This window comes from Notechis scutatus, chromosome 1 (genome assembly GCF_049901735.1).
Source record: "Notechis scutatus isolate UNSWTSFEM ecotype Mainland chromosome 1, rNotScu1.2, whole genome shotgun sequence".
Classification (NCBI taxonomy): domain Eukaryota; kingdom Metazoa; phylum Chordata; class Lepidosauria; order Squamata; family Elapidae; genus Notechis; species Notechis scutatus.
Window position 1 is genome coordinate 16,612,825 of NC_142009.1, and position 13,385 is coordinate 16,626,209.

At 42.4% G+C, this 13,385-nt stretch overlaps 1 protein-coding gene across 7 annotated transcripts in view; it reads right to left on the reverse strand.

Annotated features, from left to right (window-relative positions):
- Positions 1-13,385, reverse strand: part of AUTS2 (activator of transcription and developmental regulator AUTS2) — a 1,004,882-nt gene that overhangs the window by 788,190 nt on the left and 203,307 nt on the right. For all 7 annotated transcript variants that reach the window (XM_087957493.1, XM_026672356.2, XM_087957503.1 and 4 more), the window contains exon 2: positions 11,873-12,103. In XM_087957493.1, coding sequence (XP_087813619.1) covers positions 11,873-12,103 — 231 coding nt within the window. The remainder of the gene's footprint in view (positions 1-11,872; positions 12,104-13,385) is intronic.

Below are 13,385 nucleotides of genomic sequence, written 5' to 3' on the forward strand. Positions count from 1 at the left end.
AGTCCAACACCTAGCTCCAAGTTTCATTCATTCATGGCTGGCTGCAGAATTCTGGGGTTTGAAGTCCATGCATCTTCCAGTTGCCACGATTGAGAAACATCAGTGTAGAACAATTTTTAATTCTGAAGTTACAGAAAAAGGAAGTATGTGGAGATTCTCAGTCGTCCAGGTCATGGTTCTCCCAAAGGTGCTTTTCTTCAAGAGGCAACTGGACCTTCTTGTTTTTTCCTTGAAGACATTTTGCCTCTTACCCAAGAAGCTTCTTCAGTTCTGACTGAATGGTGGAGAATGGAAGGACTTATGTTCCTAATGGAAGGGAAGGGATACAACACCATCTATCTCCTGTTTACAACACAGCCCTTTCAGCGGTTCCAAGAAGGCTCCACACCCATTTGCACTATTCAGGTGACCCCGAGGGCAGAGATAAACCTCCAAGTGGCCTCAATGACTCTCAGAAAGACTGCTATTGACCAGATGACTGCAAGGAATATAAATCCTTCCATTCTTCACCATTCAGTCAGAACTGAAGGAGCTTCTTGAATGAGAAGTGAAACATCTTCAAGGGGGAAAAAAAACAAGGAAGTCCATTTGCCTTTTGAAAAAGTACCTTTGGGACAAATGCTTCTTCACCCCTTCCAGACCAGATACCAAATTTGGTTCTTCCAACATGTTATCAAAGTAACAGAGTAGTAACATCATAACAGAGAGATTTTGAGAATGAAACGCCCCCTTCTCCCCTTTTTTTCCCCATTTACAACTAACCTCTTCATTTCTAATGTCCATCCCATAAGTGAAATCTCAAACAAACAAGGCAGATTTAAATAATACCTATTGCAGATGCAATTAGCCTAGTAAAAATGAAAATTAGAACACGGAATATAGAAGAAGAAGTTGAAAGGGACTTTCTACTCCAACCGCCTACTCAAGCAAGAGACCCTATACCATTCTGGCTGTACAATCTTTTCTAGAAAACCTCCAATGATGGAACACCCACAACTTCTGGAAATAAGCTAGCACACTGATTAATTGTTCTCACTGTCAAGAAATTTCTCCTTAATTCTAGGTTGGGTCTCTCTTTAATGATCTTACATCCATTGCTTCTTGTCCTGCCCTCGGGTGCTTTGGAGAACTGACAGCTCCTCGAATAATTGAAAGTCTGCTATCTTCCATTAGTTTTTTTTTTCTTTTTCTAGGTACTAATTAGTTTCTACTGAGCCTAGAAAGAGACACATAGGAAGAGCTGTTTACATTAGAAAAACTGCTTTTCAACTCTAATGGGAATGGACTAGTGGCAGCTCATGTCTTATGTTTCTGTCTCATGCCCACCTGCAGGTTAGATTATACAAGAGCCATTTCTGTTCTCTCCTTTCCCACTACCTGCCTTGTTCACTTCCTCCCTGACAGCCCAGGTAATTAATGGCAAGGCAGAATGGAGGAATCATTAAAAGAGAGTACAGAAATGTTTGCCAAATGCCTTCCTCAAAGCCTCTTTTCCTCCCCAGCTTAGCTGAAGGATGATCAAGAGGTTTGTTTGAACTCCATCATTATCTATCTATATATATATATTATAATATATATATATATATTATAATATGACACTATCCCACTTTCTCAATCTATATGCTGGCTGAGATCCAATTTTGCACTTCAAATGAGGCAAAGCAATCCGTAACACCAACAATGCACCAATTAAAACGTGTGCTTTATGAAATGTGTTCAGATTCAAAAATAATTGATTTTACATCCATGTTCTCCCATCTCCTTGTCTCACACACACGCATACACACACACACACACACTCACACCATACGCTCACAGTTTGATGCAGGAGTGCAGATACAACCCCTGTATCTGCATATAAATTTAATATAGACATGAAAAAGACACATTTTTAATTGTTTATATTTATTCAAATTTTTTTTATTCTGCCGTTATTACTTTTATAAGTAACTCAAGGCAGTGAACATATATAATCCTCCTTTCTCTTCCTATTTTCCCCAGAAAACAACCCTGTCAGGTGGGTTGGGCTGAGAAAGAGAGAGAAAATGACTGGCCCAAAATCACCTAGCTGGCCTTCATGTCTAAGGTGGGACTAGAACTCACAGTCACCTGGTTTCTAGGCCAGCATCTTAACCACTACACCACACTGGCTTTCATATGATATACAGGTAGTCCTTGACTTACGGCCACAGTGGAACCCAATATTTCTGTTGATAAGTGAAACATTTTTAAAGTGAGTTTTGCCCCAATTTACAACCACATGTGTGAAGTGAATCACTGCAGTTGTTAGGTTAGTAACATCGTTGTTAAGTAAATCAGGCTTCCCCAGAGTTTGCTCATCAGAAGGTTGCAAAAGGTCATGTTCCCATGACCCCGGGAACACGGCAACCGTTATAAATATGAGTCAGTTGCCAAGTATCTGAATTTTTGAGCACATGACCTTCGGGATGCTGCAACTGTCATCATCTTCATTTAATGACCCATAATCCCTTGTGGGGTGGAGTCTGGGCAACTGAATGGAGTTAGCAGAGTGTTTTAATGGCCGGATGTCCTTCCTGTCACCAGTGTGGAGTTTTGGCCAACAATTATATTCTCAGAGAGAGAAATGTCTGCCTCTACCTAGGGTTGAACTCCCAGCCTCTTAATTGTGAGGCGAGAGCTCCAGCCTTAGGCCACCGCACACTCTATGCTGCAACAGCCATAAGTGTGGAAAAACGGTGTGAACTAGTTGCCAAGCATCTGAATTTTGATGACATAATCATGGGGATTTTGGAAAGGTCACAACTGTGAAAAAGTCAGTTTTTTCTATGCCATTGTAACTTTGAACCGTCACTAAATGAACTATTGTAAGTCGAGGACTACCTGTCATGGTCCATACACCACAGAAACAGACTCTGTTTCGTAGAGCACCCAGGGAGCATTTATCAGAGATCGCACACCTGTCATGTATGTTTCCAGAAAGGTATCCATTTGAAGAAACTGGATTTTGAGGGGCAAGGATATTTCAGAAATAAGAACTCATATTACGGTATGTGCCAGGACTGCAACATTTCCTATCATGTCTTATAATCAGTGTACATTCCCTACAGTTATTCCCACTGTGTATTATAGAACCAAAAGGAATGCTAGCTGGGTCTTCAATGTGTAATTTAGTGGTCAGACACAGCAGGTGGTAGTAGCTGGTTGACCTTCACTGCTCTCATAAAAGTAAGCTAAGTTAGATAATAGATTATTGAGAAATTCCCAAGGCCTGTTGCTTAAGAAAACAACAAAGATTGGTCCAAGGAACTGTCGGGGTCAAGGGAAACCTTTCCTTTCCTTTGATCCTTAGAAAGGAGATGTCTCGGTGTAAAGTCATTTCTAAGACATAGGTTGCATTCATTGAAGATTTTAAACCAAGGATTATTAAATATTAAATCACATGCCACACAAGTACTAGATTCATGCTGACTTCAACTGTTCAGCTTTTTGGTTCATTTTGCACCCCTGTATTTCTAAACCATGGTGTGTATCTGATCATGCAGGGAGTCAACATATTTTTCAATTTTGGGGTCAGAGGGATCCCCCAGCCTCCTTCCAGAATCTATTACTCAGAGTTAGTCTACAAATTGAAGAAAATACCACACTTCTATTAAATAAAAGAACTCTAGACTACTATCGTGACTTTTAGACTGAATTCAATAAACTTTGGGGTGGGTGGGTGGATCTGGATATGTTATGGCTTAGCATGCACGGGAAATCCACTCATTATCTTAATATATTAGGTGGATCCATCTATTTTATTAAGCCATGATGTGTTTTATTTGTTTTAACCAAAGTATGCCACATAAATAGAGAAATTATTTTTAATTAATTTGAGTTTCAAGTTTACCCGATTGCATGAACCCAGTTCAATTATGAGAAAATATTTGAGGTCTTCTTTTTACCCTGTTGGAAATAAAACACTCACTTAACTAATATTTGGAAGGCTTCCAGAGCCTTTTAAAAAAAAAAATCGCCCTCCTTGTTTTTGCCTCCTGGGCTCGCAACAGGTTGCTTTCCTTTCATCATGGATATCACTTGTAAATTATGTCACCTTGGACAGCTCCGTGATTTCCTTCTGAAAATTAATTAGGAGCTGTTCTGATAATTGGATTAACATAAAATGATATGAGAGAGAGAGAGAAAGCAAGAAAGGTAGAAACGCTTAGCATAAGTCAAATATAGCAGTGTTGCTGGGTTCCTGCAGGGGGGGTGTCGAGATGGTCTTCACCCTGCAGAGTCCTGAACCTTTGAAGAAAAGGGATGGGGCTTGGAGTGTGTGGTTGTGGAGGCCATCTTGATTTTTTTTTTGGCCCTGTGAGGATCATCTTACTTCTGGTGATAAGCAATGGTAGAAGAGACACCCAGGAATGTGATGGTGGAATATTGGTGGGCTGCTCTTGGTAGAACATCTGACTCTTGACTCAGATTTGGCTGTCTAGAAATAAGTCACAGATGTGGAAAATAGTTTCTGAAGAATAACATCTAATAACAGAATAACAGAGTTGGAAGGGACCTTGTAGGTCATCTAGTCCAACCCCCTGCCCAAGCAGGAGACCCTACACCATTTCTGACAGATGGCAATCCGGTCTCTTTTTGAAAGCCTTCAGAGATGAAGATCCCACAACTTCTGAAGGCAACTTCTGTTCCATTGGTTGATTGTTCTCACTGTCAGAAAATTTCTCCTTATTTCTAGGTTAAATCTCTTCTTGATCAGTTTCCACCCATTGTTCCTTGTCTGGCCTTCAGGTGCCTTGGAAAATAGCTTGACCCCTTCCTCTCTGTGGCAGCCCCTCAAATATTGGAAGACCGCTATCCTGTCTCCCCTGGTCCTTCTCTTTACTAGACTAGCCAAGCCCAGTTCCTGTAGCTGTTCATCATATGTTTGAGTCTCCAGTCCCCAAATCATCCTGGTTGCTCTTCTCTGCACTCTTTCTAGAGTCCCAACATCTTTTTTATAGTGTGGTAACCAAAACTGGATGCAATATTCTAGATGTGGTCTTCCTTAGTCCTTGGGAAAAGTATATTTTCCTGGAGTTCCCTGGAGCAGCACTTCAAATAGCAGAGAAATGGAACATGGGAAATTATTTCTGACCAATGCCAGGCTAAATTGGGGCCATGCTGATAAAAAATGTCTTTTAACTGTGAAAAAAAATTAGATTTTCTTCTATCATTTCACCTCTTATCTCTATGCTAAGCTTTTCTAGATCTTTCAACTGTTCCTTGGTTTGGAGACCCCATAATTTTGGGGGAGCCATCCATTGGATTTGCTCAAGTTTTGAATGATGGTATCCAAAACTGAACAGAGTTTTCCAAATGGGATCAGGCCAGGACAAAGTAGACCGCGGCAACAACTTCCTGGTCTCTGGATACTATGTCCCTATTGTAGAAAGTTAGCACCCACCCCTCTTAGAAGAATGAAATATTTTAGGAAATATTAAAAAGGCAGACTATTATATTTCCCTAAAGGAGAAACATGTTTCTAAAGACAGAAACTCAAAGCTCATCTCCCTACCCTCAAGCAGATACTCATCTCCCTACCCTCAAGCAGATACTAAGCTGAGGCCATCTTTTATAAAGGCAGATTTGGTAATCCATTACTCCCAGCACGTCTGATTAGCTCTCAGCCCCTTCATTGCATCAGCACACTTCAACCAAACTTGACTTCAGGACAAACAAGACCCCTCCATAGCCCCATGGGAGTCTGACAGCAACCAATAGAATACATACCCTTGCCATAGGTACAGGAAGCTCAAGGACCAAGAGAGCCCAAGAGAGGATATAAATACTTCTCACTCTCCTCTCCATCTGTTCAGCTGCCCAGGACCTCAAACCTATGTGGTCCTCTTCACCAATAAACCATCTTTCCAATCAGCCTCCATGTTTCCAGTGTCTTTCTCCCTACTTGGAACTGAATCAGATGGATATTTCTTCCAACACTATTAAGGCACCACGAGATAGCATTTGTTTGTTTTAGAGAAACAACACCCCCCTCCCCAAAAAAGTCAAGATCATACCTTTTTTATATTTAAAGTCAGGAATGTTAACCTGAGAAAGTTACACATTTCACACCAGAATTAAAAGCAGGTGGTGACACCTTCATCATCCAGCTCCTGATACAAGGACACTCATGCTGAGGTGGGACTGGCATCCTTTAGATTAAAGAGGCATTTCCCCCACTTAGAAGGAGTGTTGCCTGAACATTTAATGGAAAGCTGGGGAGATTACAGAACTTAGCATTCAGCATATGGTTTTGTCTGAAGTCTGATTTGCACTTTATTAAAAGTGGCACCAGCAGACAGTTCCACAGTGGCAAACAGCTGAGCTGAACTGAACATTTCCATACACAGTGGTGGATCTGGGGACTAATTAAATCTCCTGCCTTTCTCTCACACAGTTCTCAGTCATGGAACATCAGTTACCAAACATTGTGTCAGAAAAGTGGAATAACATCTCCTGCACATTCAACAGGCAGCAGCTAGAACCAGCTCTGCAGGTTCTATCTGTCCCGCATCCCAGCCCTGAATTATTTCTAAAGACTATAATTTGCTTGCACAGAGACAGTCCTCGACTTAAGACCACAATTGGGCCCCAAATTTCTGTTGCTAAGCAACACAGCCGTTAAATGAGTTGTGTGCCATTTTACAACCTTTTTTGATGCAGTTATTAAGTGAAACATGCATTCGTTAAGCAAATATGGCTCTCCCCACCCCCATTGACTTTGCTTGTTGGAAGCTAGCTAGCAAGTCCCAAAGGTGCTTTTTTCAAGACGCAACTGGACTTTCTGGTTTTTCCCTGAAGATGTTTCACTTCTCATCCAAGAAGCTTCTTCAGCTCTGATTGGATGGTGAGGAGTGGAACGTTTTATATTCCTTGCAGATAGCTGGTCATTTGCATTATTTTAGAGAGTCATTGAGGCCACCTGAAGGTTTATCTATGTCCGTAATGGCGAACCTATGGAATGAGTGCCACAGGTGGCATGCAGAGCCATTAGTGCCGGCATGCGAGCTGCAGGCAAACTTACCTCACTGAGCATGTGCGTGGCTCACAGCTGATTTTCGGTGGGTTTGAGGCCTTTTCTGCCTCCCAAATGCTTGAGGAAGGCTTCTGCAGGCTTTGCAGGCCGAAAACTAGCCCCGTTTCATCACTTCCTGTTCTTCCGAAAATACCGGAAGTGATGAAACGGGACTAGATTTTGGCCTGCAAAGAATGCAAGAGCCTTCCTCAAGCATTTGGGAGGCCGAAAAAGGCCTCAAGCTGGTCAAAAATCAGCTGTGAGGCACTGTGCAGGTAAGGGGACGGCAGGGGTGAATGGGTGAGGATTGCGCACGCATGAGTAGGGGGCGTAGGGGGATGCCCATTGCCTTCTGTGTGCTGGCACGTGAGCGCGAGCGTGCAAACGCACACAAATTTTTTGGCACAGGAGTCCAAAAAGGTTAGCCACCACTGATCTATGTCATCAGGGTCACCTGAGTGGTGCAAATGGATGTGAAGTCTTCTTGGAACTGTTGAAAGGACTGTGTTGTAGATTGTAGATAGATGATGTCATATCCCTCCTCCTCTGTTGAGAGAAGGCCATTCAATTTTGACATAGATGGCCTCTTTGACCCCTCTTTCAAACCAGCAGTCCTCTCTGTCCAAAATGTGGACTCTGAAGAAAAACTAGAAAGTCCAGTTGCCTCTTGAAAAAGCACCTTTGGGACAACCACGATGACTGAGAATCTCCATAGACACCTAGCTAGGAACAGGGGTGGGATGCAAATAATTTTACTACCGGTTCTGTGGGTGTAGCAAGGTGGGCGTGGCTAGGTGGGCATGGCCATGTGACTGGGTGGGCATGGCTTCCTTTTTTTTGCAGCACCCCCTGCGCTCTGGGATTTTTTTTGCCTCCTGGGCCTCAGGAAAGCCTTCTGGGCGAATCAGTTAAGACAGTGAGAGGGATCCCGGCACAGCTGATCATCAGAATATCTGATCATTGGGAAAAAAAAAAAAGAAATACCAGCTCGGCTGAACCGGTAGCTGTTTTTTTACTACCAGTTTGGCTGAATTGTAACATTTTTTACTATCGGCTGAACCAGCTTGAACCAGTAGAATACCACCACTGGCTAGGAAGGTTACAAATAGTGGTTGCAAAACCCTGGAGACACTGCCATTGTCATTAATACATGCCAGTTGTCAAGCGCCCAAACTTTGATCATGTGACTGTGGGGATGCTACAATGGTCATAAGTGCCAAAACATAGCTACCAGTTTTAAGTCCCATTTTTCAAAGCTATTGTAACTTTGAATAGTCACTAAACGAAAAGTAGTAAGTCGAGGATTACAAGTATGCTCAGATTTTATAGCTGATTATTTTTTCAATAACAATAGTACGTGCTCCTTTTGTAGTGATTTTTTATTTAATTTTGCTATATATGTATACTCGTGCAATAGTTTAGAAGAACATCTGTATGCATTCTTCCAGTATTTCCTTGTTCCACATTCTACCTTCTGCTTCTGCATTCTGTTCAGGTGCTTTGTCAGGAAAAAAAAAATCAAGCAAACAAACAACAAGCTCTGGGTTGTTTAGTGTCATTTTATTTACAAAAGGTAGAACTTTGTTGTCATTACATTAACCATCTGTCAAGCAAGATCATAACCAGCAGCTTCTACCTCAACCCAAAAAGTCACTGCCAAGGTTCATATTATATACTGTACAGTCATCCACTAACCCAATCAGCATTCCTTGACATTAGATCTAGCAGCATCCAATCACACTAACAGGGTCAGGAGTTCCCTGTTTCCAAAGGTACTGATATTCCATAGCCTCTTGCATTGGGAAAGTATTGCTAAGAATCCAATTGCTTTCTGCTTGGAGGATTGATTTCCAGCGTGAAAGATCAGGTCCACACATGAAGGTTCCATTAAACTATTTATTGCTAATCATGTCCTATGCTCTGGTATCATCTCAACTAATGGTTAGCACCTGCTTGTAGTTAGATCAGGATCAGAGGAAGTCAAGGGAGGTTTGACTTAGTTCATTTGTGGCTATGTAGGGATTCTAGGCTGACCCCTCTTTTAACTCTGCCCCCGGGTTCCGTCATTCCTTCTCCTATAACTGACTTCCAGAAAACTGCCAGGTCATCCCGGAAAACCGGCGGCTCAGCATGGTCTCAGTTTGGAATGGAACCTCTAGAGCAATGTCTTTCAACCTCAATTCTGGGTGGACTTCAATTCCGCATGCTGCCTAGGGAACTCTGGGAGTTGAAGTCCACCCATTTTAAAAGGGCTACGGTTGAGAAACGCTTCTGTAGAGTTCTCCAGAATGATCGATTTCCAAAATGTTAGACTGAGCACATCACTAATCTCTAGGCTAGTCACCATCTCAAGAGCTCTCTTTCTGATACGCTCAGGTTTGTTGCATTTGCATGCTTGAGATTTCCAGAAACGAATAAGAGTATCGTGGATGAAGGAATACGATAAATCACACTTTACAGTTGGTGGTCACAGAAATGGCGATTCGTATAAAGACTCGGAAACGTTGCAGTGGTTGACATTTGAGATACATGATAAAATATACAGTAATAGTATAAATACATCATAATAGAATCTCACTCGACTTAAGGGCCTTTGGGCACGCTGGCTTGGAATTTGAAGATGAATTATTCCACATATCTGGAGGGCACTAGACTGAGAAAGTTGAGATAGCATCTGGTCTCATGTTATGCATGCCTTGCCTATCAACACCCTCATATACAGCTATCTCTCTCACGTCCTCCCAGACATTCAGAAGAGAATTCACACCCCTATGAGCAAAATTGGAAAAGGAGAATGAAATTCTCACATCTGATCCACTGGATGATGGTTACTAGTGAAAACCTTATTTAAAAGCTAAAATGGCTTTCTCCGAGAAGCTCTTTCCTGTTTTCATGCGTTTCCAAACCTCTTAAGAATTAATTTGCTCTAAGAACTAAATCTCCTGAGGCAAACCATTGTTTTTACAACAGGAGGATGCTCGACACCATTAAAGGAGGACAAAAGTGGATAATTAAGATATGCTGCCATATCTGTCCCCTTTGACAAGTTCAAGGAACATTCAGATTAGGAAGAGGAGATAGGATGTTTAACCATTTCTCCCTCCAGTAGAAGAGAGAGAGATAAACCCCATTTACACATTTAGATAAACCACACATAGAGATAAATCATATTTACACACAGTTCAATGAAACAGCTAATAAGGAAACGAAAAAATCAGAACACATCCTCTGCAGCTACCAACACCAGATAAGCAGGGATTAATCCCAAGCAAATAATCAAATAAAAAATAATAACCTATTCAAGGAATGACCAAGAATAAAACCGCACTCTCATCAATACAGGCAGGGCAAGATACTGTATACAAACAGGGAGCAAATGCCATACTCTGTCCCCGCTGATGATGTTACCAGGTTGGGTAATGAAACGTCTGCAAACAAACAACCAAGCTCAGAGAGCACCAAGGACTCTTTTTCCTGTCTGTTTCCTCCAAAATAGTCCCAAGAGTTTACACTTTACGATAAAAAATGAAGATCATGAATAAGTTGTGAATTACACCAAAAGTTGGATAGTAGAGAATAATTTAGAGACCCGAAATGCACTGCAATACATAAGCAATCTCTCCCCTGCTTATCTGAAGCTGGACATGCATCTGATTCTGAATCCATGGATCATAGCCCTTTCAAGGCAGGGCTGCTGGAAGATTATCCTCTATCCAGTCTAGTTTCACTTTCCAGATAACAAGTACTAAAGGGCCTGAGCAACAGATTGAGCCAGATGACAAGGGAAAAGAAGTCCATCTGTTCATTAAACCACTTAAGATGTCTTCTGGAAGCAGCCAGTTCCTGCAACAGATAACTCTCATTTGGATTTGTTTTGCTTACAGTTAATTCTCTATTCTTTTGTCCTTAATTATCTTTAATTAATGATCTGCATTTCAATTAATCTTCCCATTAGTACAAAACTGTAGCAGTAAATAGAAACAAAAAAAATGGGGGAGCCAAACGCCAGGAATAGATTCAAATTATGCTTGCAAGCTCAACCACTTCTCTTCTGGCTTGGTGTCCACAATCTGAGGCGTCAACCCTATTTTTATTATACAGCCACACCTGACTTCAACCGCATTGACTCCTGCAATGGAGTAACTCCCATTTTGGAACAGTTAAAGAAAGGAAAAATCTCTCTTGATCCAAACTTGACTCCCAGATGCTCTCTTGATGCCGAGAGTGAACCAGCTCAAATGCCCATATACAGGGGTGGGATTCTTCTGGTTTGGACCGGTTTGGGTGAACCCCTAGCTTCGATGATCAGCTGGCTCCAAACCGGTTCGATCCAACGATCATGTGGGCCCGCCTGCCCACCCCTGCGCTGTACTCACCTATATTTGCTCATCTGATTTGCGCAGCCAAGCGGATTGCCACGCCTCAGCTGTGTTACTTCCCTGAAGTATCATTGAAGGTAAGCGATTGTGATAGCTGTGCACACATGCGTGCGCAAAGTGCGCAATTAGTGAACCGGTTGTTACACCGGGAGAATCCCATCCCTGCCCATATACATCATCAAGACGATTATGCTTCTTTTTCACCCTTGGTCCTTCGCAGATAAACAACTGCAATTGTCCAACCTCAAGAAATAACAGAATAGCAGAACAGAATAATAGAATTGGAAGAGACCTTGAAGCTCTACTGGTCCAACACCTGTAGTATTTCAGACACATAGCTATTCAATCTCTGATGAGCTACTACAGCACACCAATAACCACAAAAAGGAATCATGCCCAAGACAGCAGAGGTTGTAGTACTTTCAAAAGAAAACACCCCAAAACTTTGACTACTTACCTGTCGGAGCCCTTTAAAGAACTTCTTCCGTTTCCTGAGATGTTGACAGAGGCTGAGGTCATTCTCCCGATCTGAATTGTAGTGGTGATGGTAATGGTGGAAGTGGCGATAGTGCAACCGGCTCTTTTTTAGGTGGTAGGGCAATCCATTAGCAAGCGCTTCCCGTTTCTTCTTTGCTAAGGGATCTCGATGCTTGTTCCCTAGGTCAGGTGGCTTCACTGCGACATCCTTCTGTTTATAACGAGGAAGAAGGAGGAGGAGGAGGAGGAGGAGGAGGAGGAGGAGAGGGAGAGGGAGAGGGAGAAGGAGAAGGAGAAGGAGAAGGAGAAGGAGAAGGAGAAGGAGAAAAAGAAGAAGAAAAATAATAATGGTCACATTTTGGGGAAAATCTTTTCACATAATGACTGGAAGTCCCAAGGTGCTTTTTCAGGAGGCAACTGGGCTGTCTTTGTTTTTTCATTTGAAGACGTTTCACTTCTCATCCAAGAAGCTTCTTCAGCTCTGACAGGATAGTGGGCTCCTTCAGAGCTGAAAAAGCTTCTTGGATGAGAAGGAAAATGTCTTCAAAAGAAAAAACAAACAAACAAGGAAGCCCAGTTGCCTCCTGAAAAAGCTCCTTTGGGACAACCATGACTTGGATGACTGAGAATCTCTACAGACTCAGAAAGACTGGAAGTGCCACTTTGTGGAATTCAGTGAAACAGCCTGAGGCTCTGTTTTTAATGCCTTATAAAAAGCCAACTGAGTTGGAATGTCTCTGGGTGTCTATGGGGACAGTGACCCATAGAGCAGGCACTGAAAGCACAATCCATGGTGGTGCAGTGGTTAGAATGCAGTACTGCAGGCTACTTCTGCTGACTCTCGGCTGCCTGCAGTTCGATTCTCATCGGCTCAAGGTTGACTCACCCTTCCATCCTTCCAGGGTAGGTAAAAGGAGGACTCAGATTGTTGGGGGCAATATGTTCTGTAAGACCACTTAGAGAGGGCTGTAAAGCACTGTGAAGTGGTGTATAAATGTAAGTGCTATTGCTATCCCTAAGATGACATTTCCTGACGGAAAGATATTGGGCCATACCAACCCTGTTGGTTCCAGTAGGGCAAGCAGAAACTAGCAGACAGATGGTCCTGCAAGTATCCTGATCCCACGTAATGTAAATGGCAAACGCAAGAAATCAGGAAGCATGGAGGATTGAATGACTACAGGTTGATTGCACGCCAACACTCTCTACAAGAATCTGAACTACTAACAGTCAAGGCAAATTGGCGGTGGATAAGAACCCGCAAATTTAAGGTGGGCTGGATTTAAATATCTTGTGGGCCTAAAGGCACTCAACACTGATGAGGCACTTGACCTCTCCCTTGGGCCTCAGCCTGTTCATCTCCTACATCAGGACTCTAGAGGTGACAGCCACCATCTTGAATTGCACCTGAAACTCATTTGGAGTCACAAGTGCCATGTTGGGATAACAGAAAGCACCCAAAACTGACTGCACCAGTGCATTCTGAACCAGAT